The sequence below is a fragment of the Protopterus annectens genome, chromosome 2.part1 (genome assembly GCF_019279795.1).
Source record: "Protopterus annectens isolate FY-2018-M chromosome 2.part1, PAN1.0, whole genome shotgun sequence".
NCBI lineage: Eukaryota > Metazoa > Chordata > Ceratodontiformes > Protopteridae > Protopterus > Protopterus annectens.
The window spans coordinates 1,564,255,001-1,564,280,120 of NC_056729.1; the positions used below are offsets into that span (position 1 = coordinate 1,564,255,001).

General features: G+C 41.8%; 1 protein-coding gene across 1 annotated transcript in view; it reads left to right on the forward strand.

Annotated features, from left to right (window-relative positions):
- Positions 1 to 25,120, forward strand: part of KCNAB2 (potassium voltage-gated channel subfamily A regulatory beta subunit 2) — a 1,357,533-nt gene that overhangs the window by 315,512 nt on the left and 1,016,901 nt on the right. The window contains exon 3 of the mRNA XM_044063012.1: positions 18,370 to 18,407. Coding sequence (XP_043918947.1) covers positions 18,370 to 18,407 — 38 coding nt within the window. The remainder of the gene's footprint in view (positions 1 to 18,369; positions 18,408 to 25,120) is intronic.

The following is a 25,120-nucleotide window of genomic DNA, read 5'->3' on the forward strand; positions in this document are numbered from 1 at the left end:
TCTTTTGCTCTCAAAATGATGCATTTACTAATCAAGTGTGATACATAAAGGCTTTCCTTACTAAAGTAGACACCTGTCGAAGTTAAGGTTGCAGTCATCTTATGATCCCCAGGTCCCTTACCACTTCATGGGTACTTAGGGTATTGTTGTTTATTTGATAGTGTGAAGGGACATTGTTTGTGGTGAAGGCAATGATGATGCATTTCTTTGCATTCAATTTGAGACCATGACTAATATACCAGTTGTTGGTCTGCACGAGACCCTCCTGGAGTATACTGACATAATTTGAGGATTCTGTGATTTCACCTAGTTTGCAGTCGTCTGCAAAGTTGGTCAGTCACAACACCTTAGTTGTGACCTGAACTTCTGAGAAGTATATACCAAACAAGTAGGGTGCCCAGCACTGACTCTTGTGGAACCCGCTGATAACAGGGCTGCTGGTTAATGTGGAGTCACCCACTTTGATAGTGTGTGTCTGGTTTGTGAGCCAGATGGCAACTCATCTTACAATGAAGGGGTTTACGTTATGTGCTAAGTTTATCGGTAATGCCTGAATGTGTGATTGTGTCGAAAGCCTTTGCCAAGTAGAGGTATGCTGTTTGCACAGATTTGCCCTCATCAATGGCCTTGGTCACATTTTCAAAGAAATCCACCAGATTTTACAGGCAGGATCTGCCCTTGACAAAGCCGAATTGGATAGGATCCAGGGTTTGGATGTCACCTATGTCTTTATTTATGAGGTCCATAATAATACGTTCCATGGGTTTACAGATGAGGCTAGTCAGGCTTATGGGTCTGTAATTCCCTGGGTCTGTTGCTAGGCCACATTTGTGGAGGGGAATAACTGTTGCTGTGCTCCATTCCACAGGAACAAAGCCAGTGGTTAGGCTATGATTGAAAAGGAGTACTTAGTGGTGATCCACCTTACAGGTCCTTCAGAAAATGAAAAATATGAGGTTTGTTTGAAAAAAGGCTTTAATGCACAATCCACAAACTGCATAGACAAGGTCGCACCTCTTCAAGGAGTGACGTAAATTATGCAGAATGAAAAACCTTTGGAGGTCATCTGATGAAGTCTTTATGAGGAGAGACGAAAACACTGCTGCTACAAGTGTGTTTATGTGTCTATGCAGTTTGTGAATTGTGCATTAAAACCTTTTTTCAAACAAACCTCGTATTTTCCATTTTCTGAAGGACCTGTAAGGTGGATTCTAGTTATAATTTTGGTGCCTCTGCTTCACATTTTACGTACTTAGTGGTGATGCTAGTTCATGTTTCAGCCTGTTTAGAAGACAGCCTGGGATGTCGCCTGGTCCCATAAATGCTGTGTTTTTTGCCTTGGACAAGGCTTTGGAGACCTACTCTTTAGATATATAGGGTTGGGGGCTGGGGAGTTTGGCAGAAGGGTTGCAATAAGTTAGGAGGGAAATTTTCACCAAACCTGTCTGCAGGTTTGTTATCTCTGTAGGGTCAGTGTGTATGAAACCGTTGGCAACTAGTTCTGCACATGCTTGGGTCCTACCTTTTAGGTTATGTACGTAGATGTAAAAGACCTTATGATTATCCTTGTCTGTACTTGCTAAGTTTCTCTCAAAAGAGCCCTTGGAGGATTTGACAAGTTGTCTTATTTCCTGTTGAGGCTGAGAAGGGTGCTTTTCCATTGTTGGGGCCTTGCATTTCTTTTCTTGGACAGCAACTTTTTGCGTTTATTGTGAAGTTTGTTGATGCTGGATGTCCACCATGGCAGCTTGTTTTTACTTGGGTCTCTGGCTTTGACTTTTTCTGGTATAGCCAAGTTTATTTACTTATTAAAGTGATTGTGCAGGGGTGTTGTATTGTGTAAGCTTAAGCATAGTTACCACTTCCAGCTTGGGATGGGGCTTGGAATGCATTTATACCTTCATCTAGGAGGGTATAGTTTGCCTTAGTGAAGTTTTTTAGTCTGATTTCACACTTTGTGAGTTCTGGTGTTAGTGTCAGCTCTAAGGTGACTATTTTGTGGTCAGTTTTAACTAATGAGGGTCCGACAGTTGCGGCAGTGCATCTGTTTTGACATGTTGATGAGGTGCAGATCTAGAATTTTTGTCCCTCTTGCTCAGGTATGGACAATTTGTTCCAGGGTATTTGAATTAACAAAGTCAAGGAACTTTTATACTAGTGAGTTAGGCTACAATTGCTTCCAGTTTTCAGCCAAATTTCCTGCCAGTAAAAGGATTCCAGGAGGGTGACATATTTAGTAAGAATTACATTTCTGTGGTTCTACATATAGAACTTAGATATATTGTTTCACTTTTGTATATGTATTTCTTCAGTTGTGGCAATATTTCTTCACACTGACATCATGTTTGAGGAGGCTTCATAAATAATATACAGACTAAGTAGAGTCATAAAACTAAATACCAATACATAAGAGTAGGATTTTTAGATATGACATTAGAGATTATAATGGATATGGGAAGTGGGAGGATTACAGTTCTAGAATAGATGCATGGATGATTTCTAGAGGTATTACAGTTTTGACTGGGTTGTGCTTATCTGCTTAAAGGTTGAAGAGATACTAGACTATAGGGAGCACAGGGTCCGAGTTGCAGTAATACACTGGATGCTGTTGTAGCCTTCATTCATTGAGGATATGTTCATTAAGGTAAAGATAAAGAGGAAATAAAAGTATGGGGGAACATGTAGAAAGGAAAAACACCAGGCAGTAATGGGATCCCTTAAAAGTAAGGATTCTGCAAAAGGTAAGAATATCCTACAGATATGGGCTAAATTATTCAGTGTCATCTTAAGAGGCAAGCCACCACAGGAATCATGGAATGAAGTAATTGTGGTGGTTATTAGTAAAGATGGGAAGGACCCACTCTACCCAGAATCCTATAGACCCATATCAGTACAAAACTATGATTATAAATGTTTTATACAGATAATGGCAGTTTTATTAGGAAAACTCTTACCCAAATTAGTTCCCTTAGATCAAACAGGATTTGTCTGTAGGGGAGCAGATAACCTGTTATGAACACTATTAATAATGAAAGATAGTTCCCACTAATTACCACATCGATGGGAGCCCACTGAACACTGAAGGCGTTATAAGAGATCTGGGGACGCGGGTTGACAGCAACCTTTCCTTCGACCACCACATTGCCACTGTGGTCAGAAAGTCCTTCTATGTGGCACATCTCATTACCAAGGGTTTTGCATCCAGGAAGAAAGAAGTCATCATCTCTCTCTGTCTCTACTCTTCCCTCATTAGACCAATCATTGAGTATAATGCCTTATTTGACATGTACCTCACTAGACACCTGCAACAGCTGGAGAGGCCACAGAAGCACCTTTCGAAGAGGATCATAGGTATTAAGCACACGTCCTACACGGACAGACTCAGAAGACTCCAGCTAGTCTCTGTCTCATATCACCTACTTAGAGGTGATCTCTGCTCGACTTACAAAGCCATGTCTGACCCAGCTCTGTTAGAATTGCTACATCTAAAGAAATCCCAATCCCTTCACATCACATACTCCAGAGACCTCAACCTCATTACCACAATCAGCAGAACATGCTGGAGGGATAGGTTCCTCACCGAGAGACTGCCCATGCTCTGGAAGAGACTTCCCATATATGTTAAGCAGAGCACCTTGTTGACCGTCTTCAAGAGAAATCTTGATGAGTGGATGGGTAATAGAAAGTTCACCCCAGGGATCACTCCAGTGGCTCTACTTGATAGAGGCACTGGGAACTAATGCTGGGCAGCACGATGCCAGAGCACTTCTGTGGGCTAGCCTTGTAAAGGCTCCAGGGCCATTAGCTTAGTACACACCTATGAACCTATGACTAGGAATCCAAAACAGAATTAGCAATGATTTCACTCAGTGCAGAAAATGCATTTTATAAGGTTGGCTGAGGCTACCTATTTGAGGAAATTAGGGCCAGGGAGTTTTCCAAAGAATGGATGGGTATGATGGATATGATGTATGAATGTACCACAGCCAGCATAAAAGTGTGGGCAAGGATGCCAGGGAAAGTAGCTCTTTGAAGAGGGGTGAGACAGAGTTGACCCCTGTCTCCTATGCTCTTTGCACTGTGCATTGACTGTTTAATGAAAAAGATAGACATCTAAGATAAAAGATAAGGTGTAATTGGGAGGGAGTGGTGAAAAAAACAATTTTGTGTGCGGACAACGTATCATTACACTGATATATCCAAAGGTAGATATGACAGCCCTATGGGTAATTTTAGAGTATGAAGGGAGCGTTTCAAAGTGTAAAATCAAATAAAAACAGCGGCAATAATAGTTAATCCTAAAATAGAAGATAAGGAACCATTGTGGAAAACAGAACTCAATTATCTTTAGATTTGGCTGAAAGGAAGGGGTGGTGGAGACAGTGAGGAACACACATCTCAAAATAATGGGTAAAAGTAAAGCGCAGATATAACACTGGAAAATGTTAACACTCTCTGTAGGTCAGAGAGTATATATTTTGAGGTCAGTTATACTCTCACATTTCCTATACCCTGGCCAAACATTTTGGATTTTTCCAGAGGGAATAATCTTGAAAAGAATAAAAGAAAGTTGAAGGGACTTTATAGTGGAAGGTAGCAAGCCAAAAGTAGTCTGGCAAGTTATAACCGTGTGTGGGGAGAAGAGGATTGGAAGCAAAAGAACTGAAAATGAAGCTGTAAGAGTGCATAACAGCCAAAATATTTAGCATCTAGAAGTCTCAGTATATTGGCTTGCATGATAGCCAATATACTGAGACTTGTAGATGCCGAATATAAGACAGATTGAAGGAGATGATAAAAAGTAAAAAAGGGGAGTGGGGGAGCAGAGAGGACATAATCTAAATGTTGCGGGAAATTCCAAAAAGAGACTTACTTCTGCATTGGACAAAAGAGGCTGTGAAACTTACACAAATGTCATGATCCAGTCGGGGAGAAGTGTAGGGAGAAGACAACTCCCATATGGGGGAAAGGAAATGGAAACAGCCATATAGAGCTAGAGAAGGAAACAAAGTAAAGTAAAATACTAGGCCCAAATTTTAGAGGGGGGAAATTAAGAAATATATAGAACTGAAAAAGAAATTTCAACTAGATGCTAAACTAGAATGAGAGTAACGATGGATAGTGTTAAAGTGGAAAAGGTACATGAAAAAGGACAGGTACCAGGATGCTGAACTAGAGATAATAAGAGAAAAATTGGCTGAGAGAGGATGGAGGGAGAGGTGTGGGCAAACTGAAACAGTCACATGAGGAAGAAGTACAGCAAGAAACTGATCAGCAAGAGTTTTTGCAAACACTGAGATTACCTAGATATGTACTACAGGCAGGTACATTTAAGGTATTCACCTGGCAATGTATTCACAGGTATTTTTATACTCCTTCAAGATTAGACAAAATGATCCCAAACACCGGTGGGCAGTGTTGATGTCGAGAGGCCAGAGGCACATGGAATATGAGGAACAAATACAGGTTAATGTCTTTGTTAGGATAGGTTACACCACCTACATTAATGGGGAAGCATCAGACCTTCAGCATTCTCCAGAGAAGCCGGAGAACTCTGAACTCTGACTTACTGCTTAGGCATGCACCTAATTGGCATACATTTTACTTTTATTTCATGCAGATTTCAGCTGATAGCTGATCATTCCAGATTGTCTTCACCATTCAACCCCAGGAAATCAAACTATGTAGAATTCCAGGAAAGCTAAACTTTTATTGAAGGATGCTTCTAAAAAAGCAGTAATCATGCTTGAAATTGTCCTGCAGAAATCACCCATGACATCATAACGCAATTCCTTATTTTTGGCTTTGAGGACCTGCTCTTCAGATTGTTGTGTCTTTCGGCTTTTCCCGGTTAGGGGTCGCCACAGCGGAACTCTGGTCCGCTAATGATTGGCAGTAGATTTTTACGTGCCGGGTTGCCGGCCCTGACACACAACCTTCAACGAAGGTACACCCATTCACGCATGTCTCCACACAGACGATGCTCTAGCTGAGAATCGAACAGGACAACGTCTTACTCTGAGCCGACAACGCTACCGCAGCACCACCACTGCTCTTCAGATATGATCCTCAAATCTGTTTAGTTTTTTACCACAGTTGTTTAGAGGTATTGAATGCTGTGGGTACTCATTGCTAAATATTCTCTTTTTCATAATGCCAGCACTTACACTTGCTGCTTAGCTCACTTGTTCTTATGCAGTAATTTGTTGTCTTTTTAAGCAGACTCTTCTCAGGTCTTCCTAACATAATGAGGCTTGAAGAGAGTGATGACAAAAGAAGACATTGGAATATTGTCCCCTTCAGGGAAGTTGTTTAGATTCAAGCATGGGTGTTGCCATGTTTGCGGGGTAGAAGAATTGACAGGAGACTCTAATTTATTAAGAGAAAGGCAAACACCATAATTGTTTTCTGAGGGTTAGATACCATTTGACGTCCGAGTCTTTCTCTCATAAACATTCAGTGATGAAGCACCATGCAAGATCAGTTTCTAATTTGTTACTACTGTTTAGGTTTTTTTGGATGAGTAGTTTGTTAAACAGATATTTGTGTCAGTGATTTTCCTCTCCTGGAGTTGTTTATAATCCTTCACAGGAGGGTTGTAGAAGGCAGCTTCCCTTGTGGACTACTTACGCAAAATAGTGGTTCCAGAATTAGTTTTGGATACTGCTTACAGTAGATAATTTGAATACAGCTGTCGGTGTTGACTCACACATCATCATCCTCTTCTTGGAAAATAAATATAAGCACATCCAGAGATTTAAGATTTGTTTTTTGTTTTTTTTTGTGGCTTAATTATTTTTTCTACCCTTACAGTATAATGTATTGAACTATTTTAGTGCCAAAATATTTGGTGCTCTGTATATTATTCCTGTGCCCACAATTGCTTTTGTGTGCCACCTAGAATTACATCACTCTGTGTCTGATATGCCACCTGGAATCACATTGTCTGGAATTATACTACTTTTTCTAAAGTTACTAGGCTGTTGAATCTTGACTTCTACTTCAACTCCCATGATGATCCTTTAGCAGGATACATAACTTCCATGTGTATAGTTACTGGCCTCTAAAAATCTCATGTTCTTAACCAAACATTATTTTTAAACATACTTGTTATCTGATTGTTTTGAAGGTATGGACATTGACCCTAAATTTTTATGTGCCTCCTCTTTGAAGATGACCATGCTAATGACTATCTGTCACAATACTAATCTGCACTTTTGGGGATATTATGTTTTTAAAACAATCATTAGAATCACATATGGCACTTAATCTATAGATATCTTTGTCTGTTATCCTTTGAGGAGGAAAAAAATAGAATATGTTGCTATTCATAACAGTCCGTCCTGTTTCTCCTCAGGCTACATTGTCAGGTTTGAAATTATCATCTGCAAGAGTGCTAGTTTAACATAAAGTAGTGTTTGGTTTTATTTCATTCTTTTTGTTTAGTCACCATTTTGGATTTATCCACTTTGCCTTAACTTCCTGGCCTTATATCAGTTGCCATAAACAATCCAAAGGTTAATTCTTGATCTAGCAGATTTCTGCTTCAAATGTTCTCACTAGGTCTGTCTCAGCCCACCCTTCTCTAGTTCATAAGCTACTTATCCAGTAGGTATCAATCAGTAAAATGGCACCCCACCTTCTCTCCACACTGCCCAGTTACCACTGGTGTACTACAGATCTTTTTCCTTGGTCCCCTCCTCATTAACATTCTCACCACCAAGGCTCTTCAGACATGCACACCACAGGCCTCCCTAATACAAAACTCAGATGACTCCGTATTCAAATGCACTTCAGACAATCTGACACATCTCCAAAAAATCACTCAGGAAGCTTTAACAGCCTCTGAAACATGGCATTGTAACTTTGCAACTCATGCTTAACCCCCCCCCCCCCCCCCGAAATACTTTTTCCCTCATGCCCCTCTCTCATGAAAAAACAAAATTAAAATCCTCTCTATTTATAATACAACCATCGAAGTCACTTTTCTTAACTAATTAGTAGGGATGATAGTGGATGATGATCTTAAATTCAACCTTCATATTCAAAATTGCATGAAAAACTCAGCAAAACTAGGGATGCTTCACAGAGCCAAAACAAAATGCCTCACCAACTCAACTAAACTTCGCTTGCTCATCCAGTCACTACTTTATGGGGCTGCCATCGTTACTAACTTGTAGCCATCATAAAAAGCAAAACTTGAACAATGCTATAATAAAGTGGCTAAATTTGCAGCAAATAGCCATTTTACGACTCATCACTGTATAGCCCTAAAAAGTCTAAAACTACCCTATCAACTAAGATAGCCAAAGTTTCTCACCACCAATAAAATTAGGTAACATCCATCTGCTTATTCAGCGCTAAATACCATTCTTCACAATTATGTTCCTACTCAGTCATTACAGTTCTTTGACCAAAAACTCCTCCGTTTCAACAACTCTGTCAAATCTTCTGGGCATGATCTGTACTCGTACCATGTTCCTAAAGGCCTGGAACTCTTTAGCTGTATTCATCAGGTCAATACTCTCCTTCCAGTCCTTTAAACCATTTTAGTTCCTAACCAAAATCTGGCTCTGTTCTTGCTCAACCACAGGATAAACTATATCCCTAAATATGAAAAATTACCTGTTCATAGTATACAACTCCTTACTTCAGTCAACCCTGTATTTTTTCTCCAACTTCATATTGCTATTCCTGCGTGAATTATATTAATTTACCTTTAATTTCTCTAAACTGTTTAAATTGTCATATAAGTTGTATCTGTTCTTAACCACTGTTTTTACATTGTATCTAATTTGGTATAATTGTTTTAACTGTAGATTTGTTTACTGTTTGGATTATATTATTTTTGGATATTGTAAAATTATTGATGTTACGTTGTCCTATCTCGCCTTCATTCTTGCTGGTTGGGTTTGGAGCCAAAACTTGGCTGTATACTAAAGCTCGAGAGTTTCTACTGGCTCAAGGCTGAGTCCTATCCCATGGTGCTTAGCGGCTCTTCCCCAGATCTTGTTTGTCGCTTGAAGCTTCGGGATTGTCATCACTGGCTCAGACTTGTAAAATTTTTATATTTTATACCTTAATACTATTAATCTTCTCTATACCATCTCTTATAACCTAATAGTTTTATAGTAATAGCCTTGTGCTAATTTATTCTCTTAAACTTGGTAATTTTTTCCCTTTGCAGACGTTTTTTTCTTTGGGCCTTGTTGTCTCTTTAAGAATCTGTTTTAATTAGAGGATTCTTGTCCCTTCTCTTCCCCTCTTAGGAGTCACCATTTAAGTTAGAGGCATCTCCTCGGGTGGAGGAGATAGTCGTTTAACCTAGAGACTTCTCCTCCTCCTTTTCCTCCTCTTCTCTTAAAAAAAAAAAAAAAAAAACCTTCCTGTCTTACTGTCTTTCTCTTTCCATTACTGTGTTAAGTCTTGTAATTTTTTGTTACGGCTATAGTGTGTTTTTTTCCTTATAGTTAGATATGTCGAAAGAACCAACTAAGGAAGATAAGTCAGGATTGAAAAGGTGCGATTCCTGCACTCAAAAAATGTCCATAACTGACGGACACACTAGTTGTGTGTACTGTCTCGGACCACTCTATCTCCAAGATTCTTGCTCCATCTGCCATAGTTTTAGTGCCAGGGTCTTACAGGAGAGGAGAAACAAGCTTATTTTAAGGGGCTTATTGAAAGTGGATGAAGGCAATCAGACCTCCAAATCAGATACTTCTAAAAAGGCTGCTTTATCGGCTCTGGTGTCTGAGCCGACAAGCAGCATCAAAGTTGCTACTTCCTCTGTTCCGAAAGTTCTCAGGCCTGAAAAACATAGTTCTCCCTCGGTTCCATCTGCTTCATTGGAACCGTTGCGGAAACGAAAAAGGAGTCGGTCACCATCCTTGGAGCCTGTTTGCTCGGTGCCACAATCTCCTTTATTACAGTTGGTGGCAGGTAGCCACAAATCTTCAAGTCATTCCTCTAGATCCTCCAGGCTATTAGACGATGATGTGGAGCAGGTAGTGAAGAGGTTGCTTTGGACCCGGGCCCTAGCAGAAATTCTCTCGAGCCCAGCCTATCGGATCGTGGAGCCGACAACGGTACCTCCAATTACACCTATTCCTCCTCCAACTCGAACGAGTTTGAAGCCAGAGAGTATGTACGTCATCATGCTGGATCTGCCAGAGCCAGTAATCAGTACTGATATCTCGGCTCCGACGTCTGCTTCGGTTTCCTCGATGCTGTCGTCCATCGAGGAACCTGGGGGCCGACACTCCCTGGTCGGCTCTGGGGGAGAGTCGAGTCGGACCCTTGTTGAAACCGGCTCTCCCACTTGGCGTCTCGGCTTAGGTGAGTTCGGCTCCCACATCAGCCTCGGTACCACCCTCCTTGGTGCTGAGGAGATCTCCCGGCCTCTCGGGGCCGGAGTCTCTTTCGGCCCAGGACTGCGGTGCCTTTCATGTGATGCGGAGTGTGCTCTCCACTGAGTCTGCTCCATCTTCGGCTCCAGTCTCTTTTCCCCTTAAGGGACCAGTGTCCATCTCTTCATTATCCTTCCATCACCCACAGAGTAGAGAGCCAGTGCCCCAGGAAGCCGCAATGGGTGGATCCTCCTCTTCCGATACTTCCCCGGAGCATCCTCCCGAGGAGGTTCTTCGGAAGAGACAGTGTAAGAGGAAGCACATACACTCCCCTGAGTCTGTCACTTCTGATACTGACTTAGAGGCTTCAGAAGGGTCCCCATAGTCATCCTCTGAGGATGTCTCTTTTTCAGACATCCTGGTGATCTCTAATCAGAGAGTTGGCTGGAAGTCCCTTTCCACTTCGGAAGATGAGTCGGTATACCTGGAGGCATTTGGCTCTCGCCCCTCCACCTCTTGGGTGTCTCCACCTTTCGACCCACTCTTGGGTTTGGTGAGTCAAAAGGTGTGGGACTCTCTGGACTCAGTGGACCCCATTCTGAGGAGGCCTAATAAGTTCATTACAGCCCCGGAAGATGGGCAGTATTTTAACAAAATGGGTTCCTGTAGATGCAATGGTGGTGGCAGCGGCCACAAAGAAGAAGTTAGCTGAAACTTCTGTATCTGTCCATCCACCGAACAAGGATTCTCGTACAATGGACAGGTATGGAAAGAGTATGTTCTCCTCAGCAGCCTTTACCTTATGGTCGCTGAATTATTTGTCGCATTTCACGCGACTTCAGAGGGATCTCCTAAAAGAGCTAGGAGATAGCCCGCAAGGTGTTACAGCCCAGGACTTGTATGATAAGGTTAATTCCCAGCTTGCAACCTTAACCTCCATCTCTAATTCCTCTATGCGCCTCATGTGTTATGCAGCCGATGAAGTGAGCAGAGCAGCAGGCACAGGAATAGCTCTTCATAGACATTCCTGGATGCACCTTTACGAGTTTTCTGAACCCTTCCGATCTTCCTTTATTGACACTCCCTTTGATGGCTCGTCATTGTTCGGGCCAAAAATGAAAGAAACTCTCACCAGGAGCCAACAAGATGGTAAGACTCTGTCTGCCATTGGAATCCGTTTTTTGCCCCTACCAGACCGTATCCTAAAGGTCAAAAGAGCGGAAAAATGTGGTTCTGTAAGTCCAAAGGAGCCTTATCTGACACTCATGGCGATCTTCCCCCAGGTGCAGAGGGGGAAATAAGAATGGAAAATGCCGTCCACGTGGCAGAGGGGGTCCGCATAACCAGGGCGACAGAGATGCGTTCTCTGGTAGGCTCTTCCAGCTCTCCTGAAAGGAGGCCCGCCTGTCCACCTCTGGAGGCAGTCGGGGGGAGACTATCACTGTACCCAGAAGCCTGGCTAAATATGAACCAGGACAAATGGGTACAGTCCACTATATCCAGGGGTTACAACATTCCCTTTCACGGTCCACCTCATCTGTCAAAGTTGATCCCAGACATTCCACCCAGTCAGAGGGATCAAGCAACACTAGAAAGCCAAATGTTGCTAGAAAAAGAGTCATCCAAGAAGTCCCCGCAGACCAACTAGGATCCGGAATTTACTCAAGGTACTTTTTAGTTCCAAAAAAGACAGGGGACTGGAGACCCATACTAGATCTCAGCAGACTAAACAAGTCAGTGAAAAAGTCAAAGTGGTAACACTGCAGTCTATACTCCCCTTTCTGGGAAAAGACAATTGGATGTGCTCGTTAGATCTTCAAGATGCATACTACCACATAAAGATGGACAGGCACGCAAGAAGATTTCTACGCTTCAGACTGGGAGCCAGTCATTTCCATTTCAGAGCTATGTCCTTTGGACTCACCACAGCCCCCTGGGTGTTTAGCAAATGCATGGCAGTAGTCACGGCTCATCTGGGATGTCAGGGATTCCAGCTGTTTCCATACTTAGACAACTGGCTCCTAACTTACACCACCAAGCAGCAACTAATCAAAGGAAGAGACTACACTATCCATCTCTTCTCAAAACTAGGCATTACTATAAATGCAGAGAAATCTGCCTTGTTGCCATCACAGGGTATTACCTTCATTGGTGCAGATTTAAATACAGATGACATGTTGGTGAAATTACCTCCAGAAAGGATCCAGATGTTACGCAGTCAAGTGCTTGTCTTACTCAGCAAGAAAAGAGTGCAGGCAAGATTTGTCCTCAAAGTCCTAGGCTCTGTGGCAGCAATGATTTCACTACTTCCCATGGCACGACTTCACATGCGAATATTGCAGTGGCTACTCTTTGCTCATTGGCCCATACAGGAGTTACCCATGTCTCACGAGATCCTCATAACACACTTCTGCAAGAAGGACCTACTTTGGTGGGTTCAGTCCACTCTGGTAACAATGGGCCGATCGTTTATACTTCCCCAACCTGTCGCTACAGTAACCACGGATGGATCCCAGATAGGGTGGGGGGGGCATTATATGGGACAGACAGTCCAAGGGGGTGGAAAGATCACGAATACCATTGGCACATCAATGCCCTAGAGATGAGGGCGGTGCTTCTGGCATTGCAAGCATTTCAGAACTCTCTTCCCATGGGGACTATTGCAATTCAGACAGACAATATGTTGGTGATATTGTACATCAACAAACATGGGGGACGCAGATCCTACCCCCTATGTCGAGAGCCCCAGAGAGTTTGGCAATGGGCGATATCTTCTCAACGGTTTCTGACAGCAATGCATATCCCAGGGATATCCAGTGTTATAGCAGACAGGCTAAGCAGAGCAATTCTCATGCCTCATGAGTGGTCCCTCAATCAGGAAGTTGCGAATTGAATTTTTCGCAAATGGGGCCAGCCTTGCTGTGACCTTTTTGCCACTCCCTTCAATACCAAATGCAGCAACTACTTTGCCCTAATCCCCCCTCCGGGAGAGTCACCGAGGGATGCACTGGTTCACGATTGGCCCCTGGGACTTCTTTATGCCTTTCCCTCTTTTCCTTTGATTCCAAAGGTTATCCAGAAAGCAAAGTTGTTGAGTCGCAGGTCAATTCTCATTGCGCCATACTGGCCTCATCAGATTTGGTTCCCCTTTCTTTGGCCCCACCTTCAAGAGGACCCATGGATCCTGGATCCAATGCCGTATCTTCTGACGCATCAGTCAGGAGCGCTCCATCCTGCCCTCCACACCCTCAAGCTGGCTTCTCCCCTTCTGATCTTAGCCAGGCTTCCGGAATTATCCCCTGCAGTTCGTCATATTCTAGTCTCCTCGCACAAGCAGATGACTAGGAAACTTTATGCAAGTAAATGGAAGAGGTTCTCTTGTTGGGCTAACAAAAAACATATAGATCCCTTTACAGCATCTGTACCTGCAATTTTAGAATTTTTGAGAGAAACTTTTAATCAAGGAGCAGCGGCAGCCACTATTCTAGTTCAGTTAGCTGCTATTTCTAATTATCATATGGGAGACTCGGGATCTAGTCTAATGTCCCATAGACTATACAAAGCTTTCCTTAAGGGTACTTTTCTGTTAAGACCACCCTTCAGAGAACCACTTCCTCCTTGGGACCTCAATCTAGTATTATCATCTTTGATCCTGCCTCCTTTCGAACCATCATCATCTTATTCATTTAAATTTTTATCTTGGAAAACACTCTTCCTTACAGCAATTACTTCAGCCAGGAGAGTATCAGAGTTGCAAGCCTTGTCTATCCGTCCACCTTATTTGATCTTCCACAAAGATAGTCTCTCCCTCGGAACAAATCCTTCCTTCTTACCGAAAATTTGTTCTCAAGCAAATTTAAACCAAAATATAGAATTACCAGTGTTTTTTTCCTAACTGTGGCAACAAGGCAGAGTATAAACTCCACCAACTGGATGTGCATAGACAGTTGCGTTTTTACTTGCATAAGACCTAAGAATTCAGAAAGTCAGACCAATTGTTTGTCTCCTATTCAGAAAACAAAAAAAGGTTTGGCAATTTCAAAAGTTACCTTGCCCAAATGGCTTACTGAGATCATCACCTATGTCTGTGATTCCCATAATAAAGAACCACCAGGAAAAGTTAAAGGTCATTCAACTAGAGCGTATCTACCTCCATTGCCTTTCAGTCCAGACTTCCATTGGATTCAATTTGTGCTACCGCAACATGGGTTAACCCTCATACCGTTATTATTCATTACAAAGTAGATGTGGCCTCCCGGAACAGGGCATCCTTTGGTTTCACTGTCCTGAAGAGTTTATTCCACTGAGCCACCCAAGAAAAAGGTGCTGGGGACTCTGTCCCAACCAGCAAGAATGAAGGCAAGATGAGACAACATAACATAAAGAAGTTATGTACTCACCGTAATGTTCCATGTTTGTTGTCCAGTATCTCGCCTTCAGTCTTGCATCCCTCCCAGCCATCCCCCTCCTGGAGGATCTAGAGGAAATTTCTCAAAAAGTGTCGGATAAGGTCTGATTCCCTTTTTGCCTTTTCTTGTTAATTTTATGACAATATGTTTCATATATTATTTTTTTGGATATTGAATATATCATGGGAACTTTTCTCCCTCAAACAAGATCTGGGGAACAGCCACTAAACACCATGGGATAAGACTCAGTCTCGATCCGGTAGAAGCTCTCCAGCTTTAGTATACGGCCGAGTCCGAACCCAACCAGCAAGACTGAAGGCGAGATACTGGACAACAAACATGAAACATTATGGTGAGTACATAACTTCTTTTTCTTAAAATGTTTTTGTAATACTTTGGAGCTTTCCGTCCTGGGCCACAGCTGAAAATGGGCATTTACCCAGTTGGACTTTCCCAGTACTTAAATGTCAATAAATAAGTATATAATTTAGCACTTAAGACTGAAATTTTTATGATTGTTACCCTTCAGTCTTGTATTCCTTTCCTGTCTGAGGGATTTCTTTTGGTATTTCTCTCTTGTCTCCTCTTGGGAGACGCCTCATAATTCTAATGGGCAAAGATAATTATCATTATGCTGTCAGTGTTTTAGTCTGTAGTAAGAAAAGCTAACTTCAGAGTAGGGATCTTCTATCCTTTTTGTATTTCAAATCCACTAACATTATAATGGTTTTGAATACAAAATTTCATTTGAAGTTTCAGCATTATTTGAGAAGTTTCCAATGCATGTAACTCCATATGAATTGCAGATTCAGTTCTGGGCACATTGTGGGTGCTGCAAAGAGCACTTTTGTCTAACATCAAACATTTAAAAAATACTAATTTCATGAACTTTAATCATATTTTAACTTAGGAATGGGATCCATTCCCGTCATGGTATTAGAAACCCAAAAGACTTGGAGAAATTATGCTAACAATAAACTTATACTCCAGCATTTTTCCCTTTTCTTTTTTTCAACAAATTGCTAATGGCATACTTATTTAAAGAACCCCTTCTCAGCTATAACATGTAACGTGAAGATTTTTTAAAGTAAGCAAAAATATTGAAATTATTGACCACAGAATTCAAAGAAATTAAAACACCAAGTAAGTGTGTGAGGAAGTCACTCAAACAGTATGCAAATAAATATAGGAAGTTCGCTGAACTAACCTTGTACAAAGGGAAGTAATTCATAAAGTAATTATTCTGACTTACCATGCTAGTTGTGCCAGTCACACTATAATACTGGATGTTCTTTATATCAAGCACAATAGCTTGTGCTCATTGTCACTCACAGTTGAAGCTCGTTATAACCAGCTAAGCCACTTGGGAAAGCTCAGGTTTGCCTGCTTACAGGTTTTCCATTTCTTCCAACAAACAGTAAAATTCAGAGATAGAAATTAAAATATAAATCAAAGTATGGTTTCTGCTACCAAGCAGATTCACAGTAAATAGCAATGCAACACTGGATGTTTGTAAATTAACTTTTTTTTTTTTTATTTTATTTTATTTATCCTTTGTTGACCAGGTTAGTCCCACTAGGCTAGTAGCCTCTTTTCAGGGAGACCCATGGTGATATTTATACTGGCAGGGAAAATTTGCCAGGCATCTGAGAACTTCCTCAGCTCTTTTCAGTAGGTGCTGTGGGATTCTGTACATTCACCTGAGCTGCCAACAACTCAAGCGTATGGGTAGACAGTTTACTGTCTCATCTGAAGGAGGACACGCACAGGAGAGCAGCAAACCCCCCCCCCCCCCCGTTATGCTGCACTGCATTGTCAACAATCCATCTACCTAATGTGGGAATAGAACCCACAGCCTTCTCCTCAAAAGGAGTGTGTGCTACCTGTTGGGCTAATAACAGTGCAGCTTTGGTGTGTCTGAATTCTTATTATGACAAGTTGCATGCATACATCAGCCTTATGTGCTTTTAATGACGTAGAAGGTGATAAATGTCATGCACTGATTGATTTTGTAGTTCATTACTGGTGTCTTGAATTTGTGGTCCCATATTAAGCACTCTGGTTCTCTCCTCAGACCTGTATTTTATAACTGAAAGGCTGTTGCATCTTTCTTTGGAATACTTTTTTAATCTGCTGTCAGATTTATCTCGTGGAAGGCTGCCTTTCTGGCTGTCATTGTCCTGATTAGTAAACTTTTACTGCAATAAGCTATAATGTATAATGAATCCTATTGTGTGTTTTACTGAGGTCAGGCATTACTAATGATTAATTCTTATTTTTCCCCTGTAGTGGTTTGCAAGTAAAAAAAAAAAAAATCAGTTACCCAGTTTACTTATGTTTCTGGAAGCATTTGCTATAGTTCAAACTCCCAAGAAAGTAAAATTTGTGCATAAAACTAGTCAGTGATTTGTCTGTTTTGCTCTAGATGTCGAAATGAAACTAATACTAACATAGACACGTAAATGGTTACCTGCATGTCTACTATTTTGTAAAGAGGTTTAAACTTTTGCTAGCATAGTGAAACAACATTCTGAAAGATTTACTAATTCAGTGTATGTTTCAGAAAGAAAAAAAAATGCTTTAGAAACCAAATCAGCCTGCTCTGTTTAAGTGTACACTCATTATAATTTATGTAGGTTGTGGCTGAAAATGGTCCTTGTGCCAGTCCATTTAGCCATTTAGCAGATTAAATAAATAAATGAAACCACTGTAAATGTTTGCATCATGGCCAGTTATCCTTGATGCATAACTTCTGCTGTTATTACAGCCTAGATTTGTTTTCATGGAGCCATGCATCCTTTTGCAAAGTGGCCCTGTATGGCATTTTCCCCTGAGCAAATCGGTGCTTTAACTTGTTGGCCTACTTCTCGACAGTTTTATTGTATGGCTTAGAAATTATTTTTTATGGAAGCTGCTGGAGAAGCCTTTATGAAGTAACACAGCGAAGCATGTGAGTAGTCACTATATCTTTGTTGGGGGGGGGGCTTCCACAGAGAATCTTTTTACCGTGTTCATACCTGTTTCTGGGTACAGCTGCAGTTACTGATCTTTTTTTATCCTGGGTGCCTGATTAAAAAAAAATACCAAATTTGTTGAAGGTAACTAACAGTGGAAACAACTACACTGTGTTTTTTTCTTAGTATTCTTTTTTTCCTTATCAGAAGACTTTGTGGCTTGAGTGGAGGGAGATGACTGTAACTTTCAGTAGTGAGTATAGTGAGAAGGAATGGTGGCTGGAGTGAGCTAGAGCATGTGCCTGCCATTAAAACAGTAGTTAAGTTATATGTGTAGCACCTGTTCTTGTACTCTGACTCTGGTTGTTGAAGAACTGTGGATGTGGTGAAATCAGAACATATAGCACTTTTGATTGTTAACATAATGTATATGGATTTAATTCCAGGTACTGACTTGATGACTGATTCAGCTAGTCATCTGCTGTACTCCCATTTCCTTTAAATCTTACCATCCTTTTGAACACTAATCCACATGGATGGATTATTTTAGGCCAAATGATTTGTATTTGTTGGATTATTTTTAGATGCTCTTGAGTAGCATTTTCCTGTAATTATTATGTTTTTACAAAAATATTTTAATCTCTTGCTCTTTTCCAGGGACATGGGTAACTTTTGGAGGTCAGATTACTGATGAGGTAAGTTTGCATGAATGCCTATATGAATAAAGCAGAAGTAATTCTAATCCCTTTGTCTATTTTTAGGATTTTTTTTTGGTTTCTTGGACCACTACATTTAGAGGATGGACTTCAGCATTATTAAATATGTTTGCAAAGTATTCTTAAAGTCTTTCAGGACCTGAACGTGATTTTAAACAGTTATGTTTCAGACTGCTGTATGTTATTACAGAACAAATGTATATAATTTATGCTTGCCAATATTGGCACTTGTGCTTAAACAGAATGCATTGAATTATAAACTCTGGTTTGGTCCTGGCCAAAAAAAAAAAAAAATGTTTAGCTACCTTTACATTTTTCACTGTTAATTTGTAGTTTTGTCACTTTTACTTGTATTGCTTTAAAGTTGCTAGTTCTGTAAGGCAAATGTTTACTTTATTCAGCTGTAGAGCTTTTGCTTTTCTAGTTGAGTTTTGAAATTTGCACTAGGAAAGCGCAAGTCTAATCAGCTTACTTCCTGGTGTGTCTTGGGTGAATGTTTTGGGCTAAAAATCAGAAAATTAAATACATCATATCATGTAACTTGTTTGCATTTAAAAGCATTCTCTAGAGTCTCCTTTATCTGTTTAAACATTTCTGCATTTTTTTTTCTACCTAAGTGTTGGTAGTGTAGCATTGTCCATATTCAGGCTTGTGTTTTGGGCCTAGTTGTTTGTTAGTAGAGGCTGTGTGTCTGAGCACATGTCCCAGGCCATCATAGCTTCTTAGCTAAGGCCAGTATAGCATTTCAGTGAGAGTGAATTGTTTGTGGTCATTGGCTGACTGGGGTTGCCTGGACTACGCCTTGGAGTAAGCACCTCATTGGTTCTTTCAAGCTTTTTTTTAAGTTGTTTCATGTTTCAGCTTTGTTACTTAAAAAGTTAACTTGTGACTGTTTCTGTCATTTCACACTGAGCTAATCGGAGGAAGTCTGAGGAAGGGCTCTGAACTTACTAATCTGTGATATATAACATTAAGTATCCTGTTTTGTGCTTATTTCTGAGTTATTTATAGCACTTTTATTTTACTCACTGTTTGTGAGGTATTAAGTAGAATTTTCTACAATTGTTAAGCATCTGGTTGGGTTTGTTTGTTCTGATTTTTGTTCCCACCCTTCCTCCCTGTTGGTTGTTGTTGTTTGTCTTTAGGCTTTTTCCCGGTAAGGGGTCGCCACAGAGGAACTTCGGTCCGCTAACGATTGGCAGTAGATTTTTACAAAACGCCGAGGTGCCAACTCGATGCCCAACCTTCAACGAAGGCACGCCCATTTACGCACGCATGTCTTTTGAATGCTACCCAACCGCGGAGAGGACATGCAGACTCCACACAGAAGGCACTCCCAAGCCAAGCCGAGAATCGAACGGGAGAACCTCTTGCTGTGAGCTAATAACTCTACCACTGTACCACCGCGGCATTTTGTTTTTATACTTGGTGGCTTTGCAGTTGCCCGCCCCTACTGTAAATTTGATCTGGGACACTCCTTCCAGTCTAGTGTCATTACCTCATTCTACCTCTTCCAGGGAGAACATTTAAGAAGGCCAACTCATAGCTTCTGCTCCTCCTTTCCCATTTCCACTTTAAAAAAAAAAAATTCTAAGCTTGTTTCCTGCCTTTACTATAAGTTGTCTAGTCCAGATACAGATTTGCTGTATCCAGGACTGTTTGTAAGCTTCTAAACCCCCAAGCCTTTCGGTGTTGGAGGGAAGCCTTCTAGCTTAATTTTGTTTCTTAGAACTAGCCAGTTTACTAGTTTCAGCACTCAGATCTGTTTCTTTGAGCTCAAAACTTGTTCAGAACTCATTGTAAGTACTAAATAAGCTACAAATTACTACAGCACTCAACTTTCCTCACTTGTCTAGAAGAAAACAGTTTTTATTACTTAATAAATAAGCACCTATCCAGGCATGTCTAAGGGTCAGCTCCCGGTGTTTTCTCCTGTCTACCTGATGAATCTGGGCATCTTGGGGCAATGCAGCAATAGCCTCATGTACACAGACAACCCTCTCCTCCTACCACCCAACACTACAAACTGTGAGAGATGCACTTGTATAACCAAACTGGAAGCAAAGCTCTCTTTACCAAAGACTGGACTAGACAGTCAAGAGGAGAAGGTAAACAATTACACCACACCACACTCATCACATAGTCCCTCAAAACCTACACCACCAAAACACACACATAAAAACACAAAACACACACCTACATTAGCGGAGGCTCTCAAAAAATATCTACCCAAGCAGCAGGGACCTCCAAAGCAGAAACGCAAGCAACCTCCACCCCCAACACAACCCAAATGGCACATAGCCCACAAACTCAGTATGCCACTCAACCGCAGCCCATAAGACATAACAACGTACCCGACACTCTAGTCATAGGTGACTCTATAGTCAGGCACACTGATGTTCTGCTCACCAGGCTAAACAAGGAGAAAGTTACTGTCAGCTGCCTGTCAGGTGTCAGGATCTGCCACATAACACACTCATGTCACTCCACAACAAGTACAGATATGACTCTGTCGTTGTCCATGTTGGTGTGAATGACCTGAGATGTACCTCCCTGGACTACATGAAAAGAGACATGGAGGAGCTTTCTGATCTTGTAGCCCAAGCAGGTATGACTCTAGCCCTGAGTAGCATCCTGCCATCACCCAGAATGATACCACAGTACAAGGACAAAATGATTGACTTCAACAATTGGCTTAGCTTCTAGTGTCATTCTAAGGGGATCCAGTATCTGTCTGCCTGGGATGACATGATCGATAAACCACGATGCTTTGCCAGAGATGGCCTGCACCTGTCGCCCTTGGGATTCCGGATACTGGCTAAGGCTCTTGCCACCCCTATAGTGCCTTTTTAAGACAAGATTCAAATGACAAATTCACCACCGTAACAGGTATAAATAAGCAAAATCTGAGGGTAATGCTACTTAGTGCTAGAAGTCTAAACCTCAAAATGCACTCATTCAAGGCACTCCTTAAAATGGAGAACATTGACATCTGTGCAGTGACAAAGACCTGGTTCAAGGCTCCAGAGAGCACTCCTGCATTACCAGGCTATAATTCATACCACGCCTTTCGGCCACCTAACCTGGACCGAAGCACTAAAGGCGGAGGCGTGTCCATATTCATTAAGGATATCCACACCTCCAGGCTAGTTACTCAGCATAATGCATCTGAGATTATCCAAGTGCAACTATCTCTGGGCAAGACCGGAATGCAAATTGTAGCTTGCTACAGATCCCCCACCATGCCCCAGGATTCCCACTCCTCATTTCTTGATACACTGGAAAATATTAGGGTACAACCTAACACCCTAATAATGGGCGATTTCAACTACACCACTATTAACTGGGAAAACTACTCATGTGCCAACTCTTGTGCTCAACGTTTTCTAGAATTCATAAATTCCAGTGCCTTGGATCAACTTATCCACACCTGGTCATTACCAACATGGGCAACTGGTGTTCCACAACAGAGGTCACTTCCTCGTTGGTCAAATCCAACCACAAGCAAATCACCCTAGACATCCAGATCTCACCCCCACCCCCCATTAGGGAAACCACCGTAAAAACTTTCACCAAAGCCAACTTCACGCTTCTTAAGACAGAAGTGGCAAACTTCACGACACCCATGCTGACGGAAAATAGAGATACGACTGCTGAATCCTATACAATTGCACTTTATAAGCACTTACACTAGTGCATGGATTGTGCAATCCCTAACAGAACCAAGATGCTATCCTCCAAAAAAAGGAAGCCAATCTGGTGGTCCCCTGCTATAAACAAACTCTACAACAGAAGAAAGAAACTTTTGCAAAAAGGAGTAAAATCCCATGATTGGAGGAACTCCATGGTCAGCCTCAGTAAGAAGCTGAGATCCCTCATAAAATCCTCCAAATCTAGTTACAAAAACAAAATCACCACTGATTCTAAAGACAGCCACAAAGCATTCTATAGCTCTGTCAAGAATCTCAATGGCAACACTCAGATCTGCTCTGAGTTACAGCACAATGGCACTAAATATAGAGAACCAACTGATATTGCCAACATCCTGGCAGATAGGTTCAGTGGTAACTTTACCCCTCTCTCATCCCCTAAAGGGCCCATCTCTATACCGGAGGAATGCAAAGTACCTGTAATCACGGTTGCACAGGTAAAAAACACACTCTCCAAAGCCAAGAACACAGCATCCATGGGACCTGACAACATCGCAGGCTGTGTTCTACATGAACTACAGAACGAACTTGCACCCCACCTAAGTACCATGTGCAATTATAGCCTCACCTCAGGCTTTGTGCCCACTGAATGGCGCACAGCAATGGTTATCCCACTCCACAAAGGGGAGCCACCACGGGCCCCGGGAACTACTGCCCCATAAGCCTGACGAGCTTGGTCTGCAAGGCTGTGGAGCATTTCATCATGGAACTTATAAACAATGACATTCGTAATCTCCAAACTCTGGACCTTACCCAGTTCAGGTTTGTAAAAGGCAGATCATGTCTCCTAAACTTGACAGACTTCTTTGAAGTGGTCACCAAAGCCGTAGATTAGGGTAAGGTGGTACACATAGCCTATCTAGATCTCGCCAAGGCTTTCGACACCATCCCCCACTCTGGAATTATAGACAAACTCACTAAACTAGGTATAAATCCCTATGTCACAAAATGGGTTACCAACTGGCTCACTGACAGAATCCACACTGTGAAAATAGCAGACTCTAAATCCAACTTCAGACCAGTGATAAGTGGAGTACCACAAGGTTCAGTCCTAGGTCCTCTCCTGTTTGGTATCTACTTCTCTAAAGTACAGGCTAACACAGAAGGTCTTTGGCTAACAAAGTTTGCAGATGACTGCAAACTAGGAGCCATAATTAAAACTAACGATGTGGACATCCTACAAAAGGGCCTCACTGAGATAGATGCCTGGTTTCAAAGCCATGGCCTCAAGCTCAATGCCAAAAAGTGCATTGTCATCACTTTTGGTAAAAACTCTGTACCCATCAACTACCACATAGGCAGTAGTCTACTTAACACCAAAAGTGTGTTAAGAGACCTTGGGACACAGGTGCACAGTAGTCTCTCCTTTGATAATCACATTGCCACAGTAGTCAGGAAATCCTTCTATGCGGCACACCTCATTACAAAAGGTTTCTCATCCAGGAAGAAAGAAGTCATTGTTCCCCTCTACTCATTAGACCCATTATAGAGTACAACGCCCCTTTTGGTGTGTACCTCACAAGACATCTAGAACAACTGGAAAGGCCACAGAAATACCTCACAAAGAGGATTACCAGCCAAAAACAGATGCCCTACGCAGACCGTCTCAAAAAACTCCAGCTTTACTCTGTCACATATCGCCTACTCAGAGGCGATCTCTGCCTAACATACAAAGCTATGTCAAACCCAGAGCTTTTGGACATGCTCCACGTAAAGAAATCCCAATCCCTCTGAGCTACACGCTCTAGGGACCTAAACCTTGTCACCACAATAAACAGAGCATGCTGGAGGGATAGATTCCTGTCCCACAGACTTCCCATACTCTGGAACAAACTACCTGTCTATATCAAACAAAGTTCCTCATTAGCACTCTTCAAGAAAAATCTTGATGACTGGATGGGAGATAGGAAATTCACCCCGGGGATCACTTCTGTGGCTCTGCTTGACAGGGGCACAGGAAAATAATTTTCTTGGGTGGCAAAAGCCAGGGTACTGTTTGGCTAGGCTTATAAAGGCCCTAGGGCCAATAGCCTAGTACCTACCTATGAACATGTAATTGGTGAAAGTAGTAATGAGTATTCTGGTTTCTCTTCTGATAATCTGTGTGCATTGTGCTTATGGCTAAAGATCAAGAGCAATGGTTTTCTTCACCATTTCTTTTTGTTATAATTATGCCCTCATCATGTAAAGTTGGCTTTCTTATTCTAAAATCTGTAGATCTGATGTTGTTAATCTTCGTTCATTCCTTACTGATGGGTTATTGGTTTTGTCCTCGGAACCGAGCCGGCCAGTATCAAGCTCACGTCAGCCAATAACTCTCGAGCCAAGGTCCTACCCAGTATGCTCTGCTCCCTGTTACCTCAGATCTCGTTTGCCACATTGCTGAACAGCCATGTCAAGCCACTCTCTCAGCTAAGTGTCTAATTTTGGACAGTTTATATGTTGTTATTACTCTAAAATTTTCTCAAAAGTTTATTCTAATATTTTCCTACCCTATCGCACACTTTAGACTCTCTCCCTTTTAGTTCTCTCCCTTTATTACCCTCTTTTCTTACCTTGTGGTAATTCTCCATTACCATCATTGGTAATCCTTCCTTTTCTCCTTTACCCTTTTCTTGGGTAGCCGTTATTCTTCCTTTTGCTACTGTGCTTCTTCTTCACAACAGCTGTGTTGGATAAGAAAAGTTCTTTTGGTTGCACGCAGTGCAGGTATTGCGGCCGTAAGTTACCGCTTTCCGATGGCCATGACTTATGTGTCTACTGTCCTAATGTCTCTGATCTGACTGTAGATCCTCCGTGTGGGATCTGTAAAAACTTCTCTACCAAGACTCTCAACGAGAGGAAGAATAAGGTAATTTTGAAAGGTGTCCTCAAGTCTCCTTTCTCTGGGGCTATTTCTGGGTCGGACGGCTTACCCCCTCCTGTTAAACCCCGCAAGAGGCGTTCTTCCTCTTCTTCATCAAAGTCACTCCCTTCTTCTCC